A 20,587-nucleotide genomic window follows, 5' to 3' on the forward strand; every position below is an offset into this window, starting at 1 on the left:
AGCTTTGACTTCCTATGCAGATTCAAGACTTCTTCTCTGCATTCCCCTTTCTTTACCTCCTTTAACACCTAACACAGGTGGGCTTACACTGAGTACTGATTACCTCCCCAGTGGTAAGAGCTACAAGGACTATGGCAGTGGGGCTGTTGATTTCTTCTCTCAAATTTGGAAGAGCTTGATTTGCTAACCTTCTAGAGAGTCAGGGGCATGGACAAAGACAGTGCTTCCCAAACTTAGCTCGTACTGTCACTCACTCATCTTACGTGGGCAGGAATCAGGAATCTGAACCTTTATAGAGCTCTTACAAGTGGTAACTGCGCCAACCCTCAGACATGCAACAAGGCGCATGTAATTTCTTAATTTACAGAGCAGTGGGTTAGTCTCTTCAAATGAATGACAGTTCAAGCCTACCTCCTCCAGATCTTTTATCATTTAATCATGTTTCCTACACATCACCAAACCCCAGCGCCTCCAGTTCCTAGACTGCAGGTATCACTGTTCACCTCTTAGGTTTGCTTGATTCCAGGAGAACAAAGGACCACCCAGGGAAAGGACTGGCTTAATCATTTTCTCTACACTGCAACTCCTAAGTCGGACACTCCAGAAAAATTTGTTGACAGATCGGGAGGCAGATCCTTAGAGAGAATCTAGTGTAAGAGTTACCAGGAACACAGGTACTTTGAAGTCAGATGGTCCAGGTTCTTAGCTGCAGATAAATTTTCCTGTGCTTCAGTTGTTTTCTTCTGTCAATGCCGACCGCAAAAGGTTGTTCTGACGGTGAATGAAGTAATACCTAGAGAGCCCTTTAAACAGTCCCTGGAGCCTGACCAAGTGGTGGTGCAGTGGATAGAGCATCAGCTTGGAATGCTGAGGACCCAGGTTCAAATACCTGAGGTCGTCGGCTTGAGTGCAGGTTCACAAGCTTGAATGCAGGCTCACCAGCTTGAGCGTGGGATCCTAGACATAACCCCATGGTTGCTGGCTTGAGCCAAAAGTCCCTGGCTTAAAGCCCAAGGTTGCTGGCTTGAGCAAAGGGTCACTTGTTCAGCTGGTCAAGGCACATATGAGAAGCAATCAATGAACAACTAAGGTTGCCGCAACTATGAGTTAATGCTTCTCATCTCTCTCCCTTCCTGTCTATCCCTCTCTCACTCTCTCTCAATATCACTAAATAAATAAAAACAGTCCCTCGACCATTAAGCACCAAGTAAATGTTAACTGCTACTGCTTTTTATTAAGGTCGCCCAATAATTTGCACACACTCCAGGCCAGAACTATCCTGACTAGGCAGGCTGTCCATAGGGAGCAGCTACATGGCATGGGGAGTGGTCCTATGTAAATAAAGCTCCTGGTTCCATTGTAAGAGAGAGACTCAAGTAACTCAAGATCTCCAACACACCTCATACCTGTGCACCCAATGGTATAGAGAGTCCCTGGGAGACTGACCCCTTTGGTACTCGGCACACCTGAAGGCCGTCCCCAAGGAGGTCTTATTTCGGAGAATCAGATCCCAGCTCTGTCACCTGTCTAGTCTGCTACATGCAACACAAGCTCAAGATCGGTTACCTGGGATTTTAAGAACTATTTATGCTCTGTGAGAGACCTACCAAAAAACCCCTAATAGTTTCAAAAGACAAAACACCATCTTGATCATTGAGAGACAGCAACGCAGGGAAGAGGCTTTGCAAAGGCTTTGGGAACAGGCCAGCCCCAGCTCCAGTTCTAGTGTAAATCACTGTGACGCTCTGAACCTCACCTTCCTCCTCTGTATAGAAACAGAATGGGCGGGGGGGAGGCTGATCTCTTACTGAGTCATTGTAAGGTTTGAATAAGGTAAGGGGGGGAGCTCTGTGCATAGAGACTGACACCCCGCAGCACTTGAATGGTGCCAGTTCCCTATTTCTTCCCAGAGGTAGTCATAGGATGTGGGAAGGCAGATTGCTTTCAGACCTGAAAGTCTAAAGATACAGAGGCCCTAGGTCCCTCCCTGCCTCCCCAACCCTCCCAGACCAGCTCTGAGACACCTTCCTCACCTTCTCACCCCCATACTGCTACTAAATCGATGAAACTAAAAGGGTTTGATTCAGGTCAGTATATTTATATGTAAATACAAAACTATCGGTGTAAGATATTGAATATGAACATTTACAATTATTTTCTGAATCTGACTTAGTCCATCCACATTAAATACAAAACAAATGAAAAGATTGTAAAAATCAGAACATATACATTCAAAAGCTTATTACAGTATAAAAAATTATTGAGGTCTGATCAGCTGCCAACCTCATCTGTGATGGGTTGATGGTTCAGGGATACCTGGGATTGCCTAGGGAATGCAGAGACCAGGGGAGTAGACTCCATTCCTGGCACATCAGGCTGGGTGGGCTGGGAGCAGACAGGACAGGCTGAGGGAGTGGGGGAGGTGGGGAGATAGTCATTGCAGGGGCTGCCTTCCCACCAGGAGTGAAGCTTTTCATGGACATAGAACCCACCCATCTTGAGCTCCATGGTCTGGCACACTACCAGACAGAGAGATGGGCATTGGAGTGGACAGGGTCACACTGCATAGGGAAACAAACCTTTGGGCAGAAAGAAAAAAGGGCTCCTAGCCCCTTCTCCCAGGGAAGGATTCTTTCTCATATCTGGGCTCCTCCTATGTCCTTCTAAGACACTGTACCAATTGCTTTTGGCTCTGGCTGCTCAGTGAGTTCATCTGGGAAGACTCCAATCCCCAAGGGACAGGGAGAGGAAAGAGAGGGGTCTGGAATCACAGTGGAGGTCTATGACCAAAATCAGCAAAGTAAATGGAGAGAAACCATCAGGTAAGGGTAATCCATGCTGAACCAAACCAGTGTCACCACAAACCAGTATTCTTGGCTCCAACAGGTAGCGAGAATCCTGGAGAGAGAAGCCATTGCGTAAGGATGAAGGCCGGTGACAGGACATGGAGTGGAGGGGGCCTGTGTCCTCTTCTACCACTCTGCGGCTGACAACAGGAGGCATGATTCTCACCCCAGCGAGTTCAGGATAAACAGGAGGGTATAAGAAGCAACAAGCCCTGAAATGCAACACGGAGCCCCAGAAACTTCTACAAAGGAGTAACTGTGTGTATATGTATTTATAGAATATGACCATATTATCACATACAATATATATTATATACACACGTACATATGGACCCATACACAGAAGTGCGTATGCGCACACACGCACACGCACAAGAGTAACACATGAGACGGGATACACGTGCTAGGTATAAACGTGCTTGGCACTCTGGATGCTCTCTAGAATACAGATCTTGGTCAAGCGTTCTGGGAGGAAGGCAGATGGATGCTTACCAAACCTCCCCATCAAATCCTAGCAAAGGGAAGGAACGAGAGAGGCCTCCAGAAGAAGGCATTGGGAAAGGGAGGAGGCAGTTTCCTTTCCCACTTACCTTGCTTGGAGCCCCTGGCAAAAATCAATAGCCACAATTTGGTTTTAATAAGGCACAGTTCATTGGCAGGTGCTAGACATTAAGAACACATTGCTGCTGGCCCTTTCCAGTGACAATCTCACCACATCTAGCTAGCCAGAAAGGAAAGGCTGCCTTGTGTGTACTGGGAGACACAAGAGAGAGGTTGGTCCATGGCTTCAGTGTAACTAATGGCAATCTATAGGCTCAGCGGTGTCCAGAGTAGTTTAAAGAAGGCTGGCCAGCAGGCAGGAGGCTCATGGGACAGTTACTGACCCTCCAAGGCCTGGAGGTTGTGGCTGGACGGCACCATGCCCTCTTTTTCTGCAAACTCCAGGATTGCCTTGTAGCAGAAATAGTACTGCTCAGGGGTCTGGATGCTGAAGGCCCTCTGGGTCCTCATGCGGGACACCGTCTGGAACACGTTAAGAGTGCCAAGCTCCTCCAGCTGTGCCAGGCAGATGTCTAGTGAACAGAAGGTACCTGAAGGAAGAAAGGAAGTGGTCATCTCTGGGCTCCTTCTCCTCTCACCATCCCTCTACCAAGTAACTCAGGCGCACTGGACAACTGAAGTTAAAGGCAAGGGAGGAGGAGGGCACAACTAGTGTTGGAGGCCAGAAAGGAGAAAGCCTCTCATCTCAGAACAGGTGGAAAAGGGACAAATTCCAGAAAGAGCAGCACTCCCACACTAGGGCCCTGATTTTCAGATTCTACAATTTCTCCACAGATACCAGCCTGTTATTCCTGACCTTGTCCCAAAAGGATCTTGGATTAGAAATGCCAGCAGACCCTGTGATGCATATCCCCTTTAAGGGTAGAGCTGAGCACAGAACATGGTGGGGGCTCCCCAGGCAGCGGTGGGAAGGAAGCAACAGCTCAGCTGAGCTCCCAGGGATGGTGGTTGGTTGGAAGATGAGCCAGGTATAGAAAGCCACAACCCCAGAGGGCTCAGCTTGTGAAGCGTACACTCCGGACACCCTCTAGCACTTCGGGCACCAGAAGGACATTAAAGAAGAACTTTTCAAGACCCTGGCCAGTTTGCTCAGTGGATAGAGCATCAGCCCAGCATGTGGATGTCCCGGGTTTGATTCCCATTCAGGGAAAACAGGAAAAATGACCATCTGCTTCTCCACCCCTCCTCCTTCTCTCTCTTTCTTCCCCTCCTACAGCAACTGGTTTGAGCTCATAGGCCCCTGGTCACTGAGGATGTAATATCCACTGAGGCTCAGCGGATAGAGCATCAGCCTGACGTATGTACATCCCAGGTTCAATTTCAGGTCCCCTCAAGCCTCCACCTCAGGTGCTAAAAATAGCTTGGTTGCAAGCATGGTCCAAGATTGGCAGAGCATTGGCTCCAGATGGGGGTTGCTGGGTGGATCCTGGTCGGGGCACATTGGGAGTTTGTCTGTCTCCTCTCCTCTCACTTGGAAAAGAAGAAAAAAAAAAATAGAAGACTTTTTCATGGCAATTCACTACCAGTAGACCTAATTCTCTCGATCTGTCAACGAGGAGCTCGGTCATTCCTCCCCTACCCTGCCTGTCTCCAGAGGCTCCCAAAGCTGCCTCAGGTGTACTATTACCTGTCCTGCCAATGCCTGCACTGCAGTGAACCACAATGGGAGGTTTGGGGCATGGCCCTTTGCACTGCGCCACCATGCTGCTGACGGCCAGCCTCTGCTGGCTCCTGACCGCTCTCAAAAAGTCAATGAGGGAAGCTGCTGAGGAGGGGACACCGTAATCAGGCCAGCTCAGGAACTGAAAGTGAGTCACCTGGCGCTTCTGCCGTTCCTTGGATAGAAAAGAACTAAAAGTTAGTGAGGTTGCTTCTGCTTGCTCGAACTTCCTTTGGCTTTTCCCAGGTCTCAATTCCCCAGGATTCCTAACACCCCCAACACTGTCCCCACAACCACTTCTCCATAAACCCAAAGGGAAGGCTACATATCTGGAAAGGGCAGAACTCCTCTATTTGTGGGACCCATGTTTCCTCTGAATTTTAGTCCTAAGTAAGGCCCCTGCTCTGAACTGAATATCCTGATCCTATGCCCAGAAAAATGGAAGTAACATATAAGCCCCCAGATAATCCCACCTGTTCCCTTTGGAGATTTTCTTTACAGCAAAGGTCATCCTTTAGCTTCAAAAAGAAAAGCCCTGGTTGCTGGCTCAGTGGATAGAGCATCAGCCTGGCGTATGTACATCCCAGGTTCAATTTTGGGTCAGGGCACACATGAGAAGCAACCATCTGCTTCTTTCCCTCTCTCTCTCCCCCTTCACTCCCTCTTCCCCTCCTGCAGCCAGTGGTTCGCGCACTGGTCCTAGGCACTGAGGATAGCTAGGCTGACTCGAGCATCAGCCCCAGATGGGGTTTTCGGGTGGATCCCGGTTGGGGTGCACAAGGGAGTCTATCTCCCCTCCTCTCACCTAAAAAAAAAGCGAGAGAATAGAAACCAGGACGTACCTCCATGTTGTGAATTTCTAGCGTTGTTTTCTTATAATGGTTCATGTTCTCCACGCCTAGATTGGTCACGCTGAGTAAGCCAAATCGGATCCGAGAGTCCTTTTCTAAAGGCCAGTACTGGCCACACTTTCTCCTGCCACCCTCCTCAAAGCTGAAGACACACAGACCAGGGTGAGCCCCTGCTCTCCTCTTTGCACTGTGAGCAGCCACCTGCCCCAGGCCTGCTGTGCCCCTCTCCCCCTGGCAGCAGCACCACCTCTCATGTTGCTCCTAAATTACACCCTAGCTTTCTGGCGTTAAAGCAAGCAAGCCTTCATTTGGAACAGTTGTGACAGTGAATGTTTCTGCCTGGACTCGCTCAGCAGATATCTACTGAGCACATGTCCTTTGCCCCCCCCTTGTGATACCTCTTGGTACACCTCACAGATCTGGGATAAATATTGGGCAGATACAGAAGGACAGTAGAGAAAATGTCGTGGGCCCCGTATCTCTACCCCTTTTCATTCTCTTCCTTGGTGAGGCCCTAGGGTGACAGAGGAGTAGGCAAGGCACAGCGCCTGGCATGGCAGCAGCAGGTCTGTGTCAAGTCCAGAAGTCACCTCACTACCCTTCAGTGGCTCCAAAATGCTCCAAGGTAGCACTCTCTCCACAACCTGCTTTCCCAATCAGAGGCAGTTATGAATGACAGTGCCAGGAGAAAGAAAAATGAGCTAACAAACACCTTCATTTATTTCTTTCCCCCTCCTCTGAACTAACTTGTAATTATGCTAACGATAATGGTCATACTAATGAAACCGTGATTTCTAAAGTTCAGCCGATATGGAGACCAAAATTTCAAAAACAGTCTTTTCATCAAGAGCTTCCTGCCTAGGGCCCTGGCCGGTTTGCTCAGTGGTAGAGTCTCAGTCCAGTGTGTGGATGTCCTGAATTCGATTCCTGGTCAGGGCACACAGGAGAAGTGACTATCTGCTTCTCTACTCCTCCTCCCCTTCTCTTTCTTCTCCTCCCGCAGCCATAGCTCAACTCGTTTAAGCACGTCAGCCCCAGGTGCTGAAGATAGCTTGGTTGACTTAAGCATCAGCCCCAATGGGGGTTGCCGGGTGGATCCTGGTTAGAGCACATGCAGGAGTCTGTCTGTCTCTCCTCCTCTTACTTGGAAAAGAAGAAGAAATAAAAAAGAGCTTCCTGCCTCAATGAGCAGAAGACGGTCAAAGTAGCGGGGAAGCGGAGCAAAGAAGACCTGGTCATTCAGAGAGGCCGGGAAGATAGTGGCCCTTAGGAAGTACGGACCAGATGACAAGTGAATTGTCCCATGTTTCCTACTACTTCCTCTAGCAGGTAAGGCCAAGACCTCAGAGGAGGCCGCACCTGGCACGGGGTTGGCAGAGCCAAGGATGAAAGCTTTGGCAAGTTAGACCTCTCAGTCTCCGCCATACCCTGGTTGTGTTCATTTTGGGTTAGCTTGGAAATTGTGACATCTCAAATCCTGGCCGTACTTCAGTAATCCTCATTGTGTCTAACAGCTGAATTCCTCTTCTGAATCACCCATGCTTGGGGAGAGAGGACTGGGGGCAGAGGGCTGTAGGGAGAAAAGGGATGAACTCACCGAGTGGTCATGACAATCACCAAGACTTTTTGCTCCCACACCATGAGCCAGAAGTCACGATAGGTGTTTTCCAAGGGGCCTGGAACAAAAGGAAAAGGTGGAGTCCATGATGCTGGGAAGCATTTTTCTTACTGGGGCTCTCCTGTTTTGCTCTCAACTCCTAACTCCAAAGCACAGACACTGGCTCCCCACACTTCTCCCCACGTGCCTACCATGAAGGGTTGACCCTTGGACCAGCAACCACCACACAGTGTGGGAGTGTCAGGAATCACATCTTCACATTAACAGGGACTCCAGTGAAATTGCTGGTCAGTTACAGTTTGGTACAGACCCTCTCAGGGTCTATCACCAGGTCTTCAGCTCTCATACCCAGACTGACTTGTCAACTGTTGGCGTGTCTCTAGCTGTTTCATATCTCTCTCTCTCTCTCTCACTCTCTCTCTTCTTTTTTAAGTGAGAGGAGAGGTGATAGAGAGACAGACTCCTGCATGTGTCTGACCAGGATCCACCCGGCAACCCTGTCTGGGGCTGATGCTCGAATCAACCAACTTATCTTCAGGAACCAGGGCCGATGCTCAAACCAATCAAGCCAATGGCTGCGAGAAGCAAAGAGGGAGAGAGGGAGGGGAAGAGAAGCAGATGGTCACTTTTCCTGGGTGCCCTGACCGGGGATTGAACCAGGATGTCCCCAAGCTGAGCTGATACTCTATCTACTGAGCCAACCAGCCAGGGTCCAGATTAGAGTCTTTAACAGTAGACTTTTTGGAAGAAATAAAGTCACTAGTTTGTGCTGGTGACTTGCCTGACCAGGCGGTGACATAGTGGATAGAGTGTTGACCTGGGATGCTGAGGACCCAGATTTGAAACCCCGAGGTCACCAGCTTGAGCCCAAAGGTCACTGGCTTGAAGCCCAAGGTTGCTGGCTTGAATAAGGAGTCACTGGCTCAGCTGGAGCCCTCTTGTCAGGCACATATGAGAAAGCAATCAACTAAGGAGCCACAACAAAAAATTGATGCTTCTCATCTCTCTCCCTTCCTGTCCACCCCATCTCTCTCACCAAAACACACACACACACACACACACACACACACACACAATAAAATAAAATAAAATAAAATAAAATAAAATAAAATAAAATAAAATAAAAAGAAATCTTCCTTGCAGAGTCTCTATAATAATTTGATGGAGATTATGTGCCTGATGGATGATGACCTGGAATGCTGAGGTTGCCAGTTCGAACCCTGGGTTTGCCAGGTCAAGGCACATATAAGAAGCAACTACCATGAGTTGATGCTTCCTGCCCCTCCCCACCCCCCTTCTTTCTCTCTCCCTCTCTCACTCACTCCTCTCTCTAAAAATCAACAAATAAAATCTTAAAAAACAAGAAAGAATCAGAATACTATAAATATAGTGCAGGTTAGCCAGGCAAATCAAACCAGCCTTCTCAACATCACAGGGCCCCCATCTTCTGATGCAAACGCCTTCTAAAGATGACCAGTGTTTGACTCAACAAACCCTCTGTCCTGTGATTCCTGGAGGAGCTTCTGCTCCTGGACAGGGCCTACAGCACCAACCTAAAGTACCCTTGCAAGAGTAGCAACATTAAGCAGTGCCCTTGCCTTCTAAACATGAAGAAAGGAGCATTCTGAGGCCCCCTAAAGCCAATCCTTAACCTTGATAAGCCCAACCATGCCAAGACCATTCTCCTCCACAACGGCCCTAGTCTCTCAGGCTGACAAAATCATATCCTATACTTGCCAAAACATCTCTCCTGATTGTTCTCTTATTTCTTAGGGTATTGACAGGACTCCTTTTGGAGGGAGTGGCCCCTCCTAGGGGAAAATAATAAACCTGTGACTATAGTACCAAATAACAACATACCAAAAATCCAAAGGCCCTTTTTTCTTTTGTCTTCCCTCAACTTTTACTTTGGAAAAAATAAAATAAAAATTAAATAAAAAAAAATATATGTTAACAAATTGATTGATTGATTGATTTTATAGAGAGGAAGGAGGGGAGAGAGGGAGGGAGGGCGGGAAAGGGGGAGAGAGAGAGAGAAACATCACTTTGTTGCTCCCTTATTCATACATTCATTGGTTGACTTTTCTATGTGCCCTGACCGGGATGGAACCTGCAAACATGGTGTATTAGGACAACACTCCAAATAGCTGAGCTACCAGGCCAGGGCTATTTTGAAAAATTTGCAATTTTTCAAATACACAACATGGTATTTGAAATACACAATTTTTCAAATACACAACATGGTTCCCCTATTATGTATAGGGGAACCATGTTGTTCCCCTATACATAAATATGTAATGTTTAAATTAGGCACAGTAAGAGGTTAATAATAATTAACAAAACAGAATAATTTTAATAATATACTGTAACAAGTAATGTGAGTTGTAGTCTCTGCCTCAAAATATGTTACTGTATCCCACTCACTTGTCTTGTGGTGGTGTGAGATGATACAATGTCTATGTGATGAGACCAGGTGAGGCGAATGACCTAGGCATTTGAGGCAGATTTGGGCAACTGTAAGGCTGACTTAAACACAAGCACTGTGACACTGTGACAGTCAATCTGATGACCAAGACAGCTACTATGTGACTGATGGGCAAGCAGCACATCCAGTGTGGAAGCATTGTACACACAGTTGATTTACTTCCCAGGTGAAACAGAGCAAGACAGTGCTAGATTTCATCAACTACTAGGAATGGCATGCCATTTAAAACTTATGAATTGTTTATTTCTGGAACTTTCCACTTAATATTTTCAGACTACTGTTGACCATGGATAACTAAAACTGCAGAAAACTACTACAAGGAGATTACTGGACATATGTACACATATTTTCTTTTTTTGAGAGAGACAAGAAGTGAGAGAGATGAAAAGCTTCAACTCAGTGTGCGGCACCTGAGTTGTTCATTGATTGCTTCTCATATGTGCCTTGACCAGGTTGGGGGGGAGCTCCAGCCGAGCCAGTGACCCCTTACTCAAGCCAGAGACCTTGGGCTCAAACCAGACCTTAGGTTTCAAGCTAATGATACCGCGCGCAGGCTAGCGAGCCTACGCTCAAGCCTGATGAGCCAATGTTCAAGCCAGTGACCTTGGAGTTTAGAACCTAGGTCCTAGGTGTCCCAAGTTGATGCTCTATTCACTGCACCACCACTGGTAAAACCAAAAGTTTTCCTTTTTACTGAACTATTTAAAAATGTTTCAATTATTTGGAAAAAATATAATAAAAAAAATAAATTTTTTTTTTTTTGCATTTTTCTGAAGCTGGAAATGGGGAGGCAGTCAGACAGACTCCTACATGCGCCTGACCGGGATCCACCCGGCATGCCCACCAGGGGGCAATGCTCTGCCCATCTGGAGCGTTGCTCTGTTGCAACCAGAGCCATTCTAGCGCCTGAGGCAGAGGCCACGGAGCCATCCTCAGCACCCGGGCCATCTTTGCTCCAATGGAGCCTTGGCTGCGAGAGGGAAAGAGAGAGAGAAAAAGGAGAGGGGGAAGGGTGGAGAAGCAGATGGGTGCTTCTCCTGTGTGCCCTGGCCGGGAATCAAACCTGGGACTCCTACACGCCAGGCCGACGCTCTACCACTGAGCCAACCAGCCAGGGCAAGAAAAAGAATTTTTAATGTAATTCTAACTCTCAGAAATAAACACTGCTTATTTCTGGTGAAAATAAATAAATATAAATACTGTAAATAATAGTGAGTTTCGCCTGACCTGTGGTGGCGCAGTGGATTAAAGCGTCAACCTGGAAATGCTGAGGTCGCCGGTTCGAAACCCTGGGCTTGCCTGGTCAAGGCACATGTGGGAGTTGATGCTTCCAGCTCCTCCCCCCTGTCTCTCTCTCCTCTCTCTCTCTGTCTCTCTAAAATGAATAAATAAAATAAAAAAATTAAAATAAATAAATAAATAATAGTGAGTTTCAGTGGGCTCTCCCTCTTGGGAGCACATCGGTACCTTTCCAATCCCCTTCTTCCCTCAAGGTGTGTTAGTTCTGTCTTTCTCTCTCCTAAGCTCCAACGGCCCTTCTTCTGCCTTTGTAACGTGTATCCTGAGCTCATGCAGCCCAGCTGGCTCACTTCTCCTACCTCTGAAACTTTCTAAATAAACTTTCTCTTATAATAATAATAAAAAAAGTAGTTTCAGACATTATGACACTTCACTCCTAGATACTTGAACACATATTTAGAGGAACAAGGACATTCTCCTACAGATCAAATACCATTATCACACCGAAGCAATTATACCCTGGTACCATAATCCCATCTAAAAAATAATCTCCCATTGCCCTACCAGTTTGACCTTCACAATTTTATCCTCCCAATGCAGGTGATTAAATCATGGATCACTCATTACCTCTGGTTATCATGTCTCTTTAGTCTCCTTTAATATAGAATCTAGTTCCCGGACTTTTTTTTATGGCATGGACATTGAAGCATTTAAGCCATATTTTTTATTGTATGTCCCAGAATCTGGATCTGTCTGGTTTGTGTCTTATGCTTAGATTCAGACTTAAAAACTGGCAACATGCATACAACATAGGTTATACGGTATAGTTCTCACTGTTTCACAACAGGAAACATAGAATCTGTTTGTCCATCACTGGTGATACTAAGTTTGATCGTTTGGTTAAGGAAGTATCCATGAGATTGCTGGCCATGTTCTGCAAGGGTCATGGGCTGTAAGCCCACAGGGGGGCCTCTAAGGTTCTCCTGTGTTTTGGTTTCTCCCAACCCTCTTAGAAGGTAACCTGAGGTTCTCCTTGAGACAGCAGAGCCAGGTCAAAAGGAGTACTGGGCCCTCAGGTGCACATACAGAAGCTCCATGTCAAACCCTCCTGGAGGTCAGGACTTCACTGTCAGACCCAGCAAAGGCCGTCCATGTCGGAAGACAGCTGAGGTTCTCTGTGATGGTACAGGGATCAGCAAAGCCTCTGAGGACGGCAACACCCCTTTATAGATGGGACTATTTCTGGGAAGTCCCACTGCCACTCCTGATCTCCTACTGGCTATGAAGAGCATCTTACTGGCCCAAGAGTTCTCCTGATGCCCCACCCGCTCGTGTTGGCAATACTGAGAAACAGTCCAAACACATGTAGTCGTGCTGTGTGTTCAAATCTGCAGTTCATCTCTCTGCTTCCAGGCACACTGATATGAAAATGCTACACCTCTCCTCTGCCCTCCTCAATAACCCTCAATTTCTCTGAAAGGTCCAGATCTAGTGGCCACAACAGCACAACAAGTAACTGTGTCCTTTAAAATGATGGTATCATCTGGTGCAAGGAATCATTTTGGCAGAGGACTCAAAACCAACTTGTGAAGGGCTAACGAACCTACCTTGGGTACCGATGTAAGCATTCTTCTGTTTGTAGCCATCCATGAAACTGGCATTGATGTAATCTGTCTAAGGATAAAAAGAAAACATAACTGCAGCTGCAGGGAGCCTGCCATTTGTGAGAGAAAATGATGGATTAGCAAGTAACTAAAAGCCAGGGGGGTAGAGGGGATGGATAGTCTCTTCTCATCATGAAAAAAAGAAAAAAAAGAGAAGCAAAAGGGCCAATTATAATTCCAGGAGATTTGATAAACAATTCCCTAATAGACCTGAATTCTCCTTTTACTGGGGAAATAAAGTTGCTGCCAATGTTTACGTTAATGAAAGGGATTATAACTCAGGTGATGATCTTCACCTGAATGACGGGACGAGAACAGTCTCCTGGTACACTGGGATTCACTCACTCCTGCACAGATAACTAACTGAATGTCTGGTACTAGGGCTAGGCACCGTTCAAAGCACTGGAAAGAGAGCACACAAGACAGATAAACACAGGTGTCTCTAACTCCAGGGCCCCACTTGTTCACAGTGTATCCTATGATAATCTTAATAGTACTGATGAATTAGCCCTCAGTCAGCCCATATCTTAGCAGACGATTCTGTAAGAAAACCCTCAGTCAGGGTCCTGGACAGGAAATTCAGTTTATGTGCTTGAAACATTATGGTCCAAGGAGAAGAAACATAGGGTTCTGATCCATGTGCCATTTCCAAAAACTTACCCAGAAAAAGGAGAGAGGATATAACAGTTTCCTATAATGTGCGTCATGTTAAGGGCACTATTTAAATTTCTTTACTTTGAACCTCTATTGATGCTGGGTTGTTAGGGTTTTTTTTTATATATGTACAGAAGACCCAAACAGAACTGGTATATTAGCTGGAAAAAGAAAAAAAAGTACTATCTTTTTAGCTGTCAACCTCAAAATTGTAAGTGCTGGATGTTGCTATAAACAGGTTGTACTAAGGAGGAACTTAAAAAGAAGTGGGTGACCATGCTACAGGTGAGGCATGAGGGGCAGGATGAACACAGAGAAAAAAACTGCTAATGTTATGCTAATAAGCTTTCCAGTCATAACACCAGGTACTTAACAGGAAATAAAAACTGAGCTCTGGAAAACTGTTACATTGACTCAAAGAGAAGATCCAAATGAGGACAGAACATTTAAACTCAAACAGTGTATCTCTAGCTTCCATTCCATGTTCTTGCAACTACAGCAGTCTAGTAATCATAGCTTCACTGCATAAGAGGCTTCAATTTCCCTCAGTGCCCCTGCAAGGACACCCCTTGTCTGGGTACCTGAGTGTGGCCACTGCGTTTTATCAGCTTCACTCTCGTTTGGTCCAGGCAGGGCACATCCCCATAGCGGTTCTTCTCTAGGTTCCCTGGAGACCTATAAAAAACAAAACCAACAAGTAAAACAAAGAGAGACAAGTGAGGGCAGCATGGATGTGTACGCACAAAATCTGGAAGTGCTATGGTGAGTGTCAGTTACCGTCTGGGGTGGGTACACAGAATTTTCATTATCTTGTCTACATAATTCCACATCATTTAATATTTTTAATGATCAATATGTAACTATAGAAATATTTCCATTCATTCAGTGAGATGAAAGGAGGCAGAGATAGACTGCCATGTACCCCATCGGGATCCATCTGGCAAGCCCACTAGGGGGCCCCGATGTCCTGCCCACCTGGGGCTTGCTCCATTGCTCAGCAACCGAGCTCTTCTTAGCAACTGAGGCAGAGGCCATAGAACTATCCTCAGTGCCCAGGGCTAACTTGCTCCAATCAAGCCATGGCTTCAGGAAGGGAGTAGAGAGAGAGAGAGAAGAGGGGGAGGAGTGGAGAAGCAGATGAGCGCTTCTCCTGTGTGCCCTGACTGAGAATTGAACCCGGAACATCCACACATCAGGTTAATGCTCCACCCCTGAGCCAACCCGCCAGGGCCAAAATATTTCCCTTCAAAAGAAAATGGAGAAATACAGGTATAGCACCAAAAAATTCTAGTTGCAAATAAAATATTCTACTCATTTCCCAGACTGGTTCAAAATAAATCTCTTAAGTTCCAGTTTAATGTGGTACGTTGATAACACATGTTGATGACACACCTGCCAAGAGCCTCATTAAAATAAAATAAAAAGGAACTAATCAGAGCCCTGGCTGGTTGGCTCAATGGTAGACCGTCGGCCCAGTGTGTTGAAGTCCCAGGCTCGATTCCGAGCCAGGGCACACAGGAGAAGCGCCTATCTGCTTCTCCCCCTTCCCCCCCTCCTTTCTCTCTGTCTCTCTCTTCCCCTCCTGCAGCCAAGGCTCCATTGGAGCAAAGTTGGCCTGGGCACTGAGGACAGCTCCATGGCCTCCACCTCAGGCACTAGAATGGCTCCCGCCACAACGTAGCAACCGCCCAGATAGGCCAAGCATCGCCCCCTGGTGGGCATGCCGGGTGGATCCCGGTCAGGCACATGCAGGAGTCTGTCTGTCTGCCTCCTGCTTCTCACTTCGGAAAAATACAAAAAATAAAAATATAAATAAATAAAGGAACTAATCAGTACAAACCCAAAAGTGACAGCAGAGACACAAGTAGACAAAAGAGAATTAGACCCACTTTGGCAGAAAATGGGAGGATTTTGGCTGATTTGGCCAATTATAGAAAGCTAGGACCCACAGAGGTATCTATAGAGAGACACAGTGACTCACCCTGAAAAATCCCACACCCTGGAAGGCAAGGCAAGGCACAGGGCTTAACATATAGGATAAAAATCTGGCCTGACCTGTGGTGGTGCAGTGGATAGAGGGCAACCTGGAGTGCTGGGTCACTGGTTTGAAACGCCGGGTTTGCCTAGTCAAGGTACTCATGAGAAATAACTATGAGTTGATGCTTCCTGCTCCTCCTCTCTACCTTTTTCTCCTCTCTCCCCTCTCTAAAATCAATAAAACAAACAAACAAAAAATATCTGAATGACAGCTCTGTCTGGGTGGCTCAGTTGGTTAGAACATAATCCTGATATGCCAAAGTTGTGGGTTCAATCCCCTGTCAGGGCACATACAAGGATCCACACAAGAATAAACCAATAAATGGATAAGTAAAATAACAAATTGATCTTTCTCTCTCTCACACACACACTCTCTTCCTTCCTCTCTCTCTCTCTCTCAAAAAAAAAAAAAAAAAAAGGCCTGACCTGTGGTGGCGCAGTGAATAAAGTGTCGACCTGGAAATGCTAAGGTCACCGGTTCGAAACCCTGGGCTTGCCTGGTCAAGGCACATATGGGAGTTGATGCTTCCAGCTCCTCCCCCCTTCTCTCTCTCTGTCTCTCTCTCCTCTCTCTCCCTCTCTCTAAAAATGAATAAATAAAATTTAAAAAAAAAATCTGAGTAACAGTGAGCATACCCTGCCCCACTCTCCCTGTCCTATCCTTGCATTCATATCCAGGCTTGGACCCTACCAGGCAGCAGAGAGGAAAACTCTCCAGAGAGTGAGGGGCCCTACATAAAAGAATTCAGTCATTTGGAGTTCACCACCAACGAGCCAGCCGACCATTTAAATTTGAGGCCCACACATGCTAACTGTGATTCAAAGAAGCTTTTAAGGACCCCACTCTTAAGTGTGAACTAACAGCCAGGATCTCCAGATAATTAAGGAGAGCCCATAACATAAAAGAGACCAATTCAGATCCTCAGGTGTACAAAAGAGAAAATAAATTCAAAAAGGCTATAATTAATAACCTCCAAGAGAAAAAGAAAAGATACGGCCTGCATAAAAGAATAGGATGCTATGAAAAAGGAACAGAGAAGAAAAGCCCCAAGAAATTAAAAATGATATACAAAATAAGAATTTAAATAGAAGAGAAAGTTGAGAAAAATTTCCTAGAATATAAAACAAAAAGTCAAAGTGATTAAAAAAAAAAGCCTGACCAGGCAGTGGCGTAGTGGATAGAGCATCAGACTGGAACATGGAGGACCCAGGTTCGAACCCTAAGGTTGCCGGCTTGAGCGCAGGCTCATCAGCTTGAGCTCGGGGTTTCTGGCTTGAGCATAGGATCATAGACGTGACCCATGGTCACTGGCTTGAGCCCAAGGTCGCTGTCTTGAGCAAGGGGTCACTTTCTCTGCTGTAGCCCCCTGGTCAAGGCACATATGAGAAACCAATCACTGAACAACTAAGGAGCTGCAACGGAGAATTCATATTTCTCATCTCTCTTCCTTCCTGTCTGTCCCTATCTGTCCCTCTCTCTGACTCTCTCTGTCACAAAAAACAAACAAACAAACAAAACCTATGAAAAATCTAAGAAAATAAAAGGATCATTCTAGACAGGACTTGGCAAACTGTAGCCTGGCTACCTGTTTTTATAAATAAAAGTGTTATTGGAACACAGCCAACCGCACCAGATAGTACTGTCTGTGGCTGCTTTCACACTATAAGGGCAGAGTTGAGTACTTGCAACGAAGACTAGAAAGGCCCACAAGCCTAAAATATTTACCATCTTGCCCTTGAAGAAAAAGTTTATCAATCCCTGCTCTAGGAAATTAAACCAGACTGATTGGACCATTCCAGATAGAGAACTAACATCTATAGAAAAAGAGAATGACCTAAAACATACAATCTCCCAAAACTGAATCTGAAAGAATCAGAAAACCTGAACAGACCAATTATAATACAACAAACGAAATTGAAACAATTATCAAAAAACTCCCAGCAAACAAAAGTCCTGGACTAGAAGGCTTCACAGGCAAATTCTACCAAACATTCAAAGAAGAACTAACTCCTATTCTTCTCAAGCTATTTCAAAAAATTCAAGAGAAGAGAAGACTTCCAAGCTCATTTTACGAGACAAGCATTATCCTAATTCCAAAACCAGGTAAAGACCCTACAAAGAAAGAAAACTATAGCCAGTATCTCTGACGAACATAGATGCTAAAATTCTCAACAAAATAGTAGCAAACCAGATCCAGCAATATATATATATATATATAAATATATATATATATATATATATATATATATATAAATGTTATACATCATGATCAAGTGGGATTTATTCCAGGGAAGCCAGGCTAGCACAGTATTTGCAAATCAATAAATTCATCACATAAACATAATGAAGGAGAAAAATCACATGATCATATCAATAAAGGTACAAAAACATTTGATAAAGTCCAGCACCCATTTATGATCAAAACTCTCAGCAAAGTGGGAATACAGGGAACCTACCTCAACATGATAAAGGCCATCTATGAGAAACCCACAGCCAACATCATACTCAATAGGCAAAAAGTTAAAAGCAATCCCCTTAAGATCAGGAACCAGGCAGGGGTATCCCCTTTCACCACTCTTATTCAACATAGTCCTGGAAGTCCTAGCCACAGCAATCAGACAAGAAGAAATAAAAGGCATCCAAATTGGAAAAGAAGAAGTAAAACTGTCATTATTTGGTGATGACATGATATTGTACATAGTAAACCCTACAGTCTCTGCCAAAAAACTACTAGACTTAATAAATGAATTCAGCAAAATGGCAGGATATAAAATTAATATTCAGAAATCAGTGGCATTTTCACATACCAGTAATGAACTGTCAGAAAGAGAAATTAAGGAAATAACCCCTTTCACTATTGCAACAACAAAAATAAAGTACCTAGAAATAAACTTAACCAAGGAGGTAAAAAAACTGTACTTAAAAAATTATAAGATATTGAGCCTGACCAGGTGGTGGTGTGGTGGATAGAGCATTGGACTGGGATGCGGAGGACCCAGGTTCGAAACCCCGTGGTTGCCGGCTTGAGTGCAGGGTCATCTGGTTTGAGCAAGGCTCACCAGCTTGAGCCCAAAGTCGCTGGCTTGAGCAAGGGGTCACTCGGTCTGCTGTAGCCCCACTGTCAAAGCACATATGAGAAAGCAATCAATGAACAACTAAGGTGCCGCAACAAAGAATTGAGGCTTCTCATCTCTCTCCCTTCCTGTCTGTCAGTCCCTCTCTCTGTCTGTTACAAAAAATAATAATAATAATTATAAGATATTGTAAAAAGAAATCAAGGAAGATACAAACAAGTGGAAACATATACCATATTCATGGATAAGAAGAATTAATATCATTAAAATGTCCATACTGCCTGACATGTGGTGACGCAATGGATAAAGCATCGACCTGGAATGCTGAGGTTGCTGGTTCAAAACCCTGGGCTTGCCTGGTCAAGGCACATATGGGAGTTGAAGCTTCCTGCTCCTCCCCCCCTTCTCTCTCTCTCTCTCTCTCTCCCCCCTCTAAAAAATGAATAAATAAAAATAAAAATAAAAAGTTAAAAAAAAAATGTCCATGCCTGACCAGGTGGTGGCGCAGTGGATAGAGCGTCGGACTGGGATGCGGAAGGACCCAGGTTCGAGACCCCGAGGTCGCCAGCTTGAGCGCGGGCTCATCTGGCTTGAGCAAAGAGCTCACCAGCTTGACCCAAGGTTGCTGGCTCCAGCGGGGGTTTACTCGGTCTGCTGAAGGCCCACGGTCAAGGCACATGTGAGAGAGCAATCAATGAACAACTAAGAAGTCGCAACGCGCAACGAAAAACTGATGATTGATGCTTCTCATCTCTTTCCGTTCCTGTCTGTCTGTCCCTGTCTATCTCTGCCTCTGTTAAAAAAAAAAAAAAAAATGTCCATACTGCCTGACCTGTGGTGGCACAGTGGATAAAGCGTTGACCTGGAAATGCTGAGGTCGCCGGTTCAAAACCCTGGGCTTGCCTGGTCAAGGCACATATGGGAGTTGATGCTTCCAGCTCCTCCCCCCTGTCTCTCTCCTCTCTGTCTCTCTCTCTCCTCTCTAAAATGAATAAATAAATTAAAAAATGTTCATACTACCCAAAGCAATCTATAGATTCAATGCAATTCCTATTAAAATACCAATGGCATACTTCATAGATCTAGAACAAACATTTCAAAAATTTATCTGGAACCAAAAAAGAACACGAATAGCCGCAGCAATCTTGAAAATGAAGAACAAAGTGGGAGTTATCACACTTTTCAATATCAAGTTATACTACAGGGCCATTATAATCAAAACAGCTTGGTACTGGCATAAGAACAGGCATATAGATCAATGGAACAGAACAGAGAACCCTGAAATAAACCCACACCTTTATGGTCAATTGATATTTGACAAAGAAGGCAAGAGTATACAATGGAGTAAAGACAGTTTCTTTAAGAAATGGTGTTGGAGGTGACAGAGGACAATCTGAGTTTGGGTGATGGGTATGCAACAAATTGAAAGACAAGATAACCTGGACTTGTTATCTTTGAATATATGTATCCTGATTTATTGATGTCGCCCCATTAAAAAAATAAAATTAAAAAAAAAAAAAAAAAAAGAAATGGTGTTGGGCCTGACCAAGCAGTGGTGCAGTGGATGGAGCGTCAGACTGGGATGCGGAGGACCCAGGTTCGAGACCCCGAGGGTCGTGGGCTTGAGCACGTACTCATCTGGTTTGAGCAAAGCTCACCAGCTTGGACCCAAGGTCACTGGCTCAAGCAAGGGGTCACTCGGTCTGCTGTAGCCTCATGGTCAAGGCACATATGAGAAAGCAATCAATGAACAATTAAGGTGTCGCAACAGAAAACTAATGATTGATGCTTCTCATCTCTCTCCGTTCCTGTCTGTCTGTCCCTATCTGTCCCTCTCTCTGACTCTCTCTCTGTGTCTCTGTAAAAAAACAAAACAGGCCCTGGCTGGTTGGCTCAG

General features: G+C 45.5%; 1 protein-coding gene across 3 annotated transcripts in view; it reads right to left on the reverse strand.

Annotated features, from left to right (window-relative positions):
* Positions 1 to 3,101: 3,101 nt before the first annotated feature.
* PTPN9 (protein tyrosine phosphatase non-receptor type 9) overlaps positions 3,102 to 20,587 on the reverse strand; it is a 98,236-nt gene continuing 80,750 nt past the window's right edge. For all 3 annotated transcript variants that reach the window (XM_066342923.1, XM_066342922.1, XM_066342924.1), the window contains 6 exons: positions 14,160 to 14,253; positions 12,868 to 12,934; positions 7,516 to 7,594; positions 5,910 to 6,060; positions 5,035 to 5,242; positions 3,102 to 3,937 (listed from right to left, as the gene is read on the reverse strand). In XM_066342923.1, coding sequence (XP_066199020.1) covers positions 3,723 to 3,937; positions 5,035 to 5,242; positions 5,910 to 6,060; positions 7,516 to 7,594; positions 12,868 to 12,934; positions 14,160 to 14,253 — 814 coding nt within the window. In that variant the 3' untranslated portion in view covers positions 3,102 to 3,722. The remainder of the gene's footprint in view (positions 3,938 to 5,034; positions 5,243 to 5,909; positions 6,061 to 7,515; positions 7,595 to 12,867; positions 12,935 to 14,159; positions 14,254 to 20,587) is intronic.

The sequence above is a fragment of the Saccopteryx leptura genome, chromosome 6 (assembly GCF_036850995.1).
Source record: "Saccopteryx leptura isolate mSacLep1 chromosome 6, mSacLep1_pri_phased_curated, whole genome shotgun sequence".
Lineage (NCBI taxonomy): Eukaryota > Metazoa > Chordata > Mammalia > Chiroptera > Emballonuridae > Saccopteryx > Saccopteryx leptura.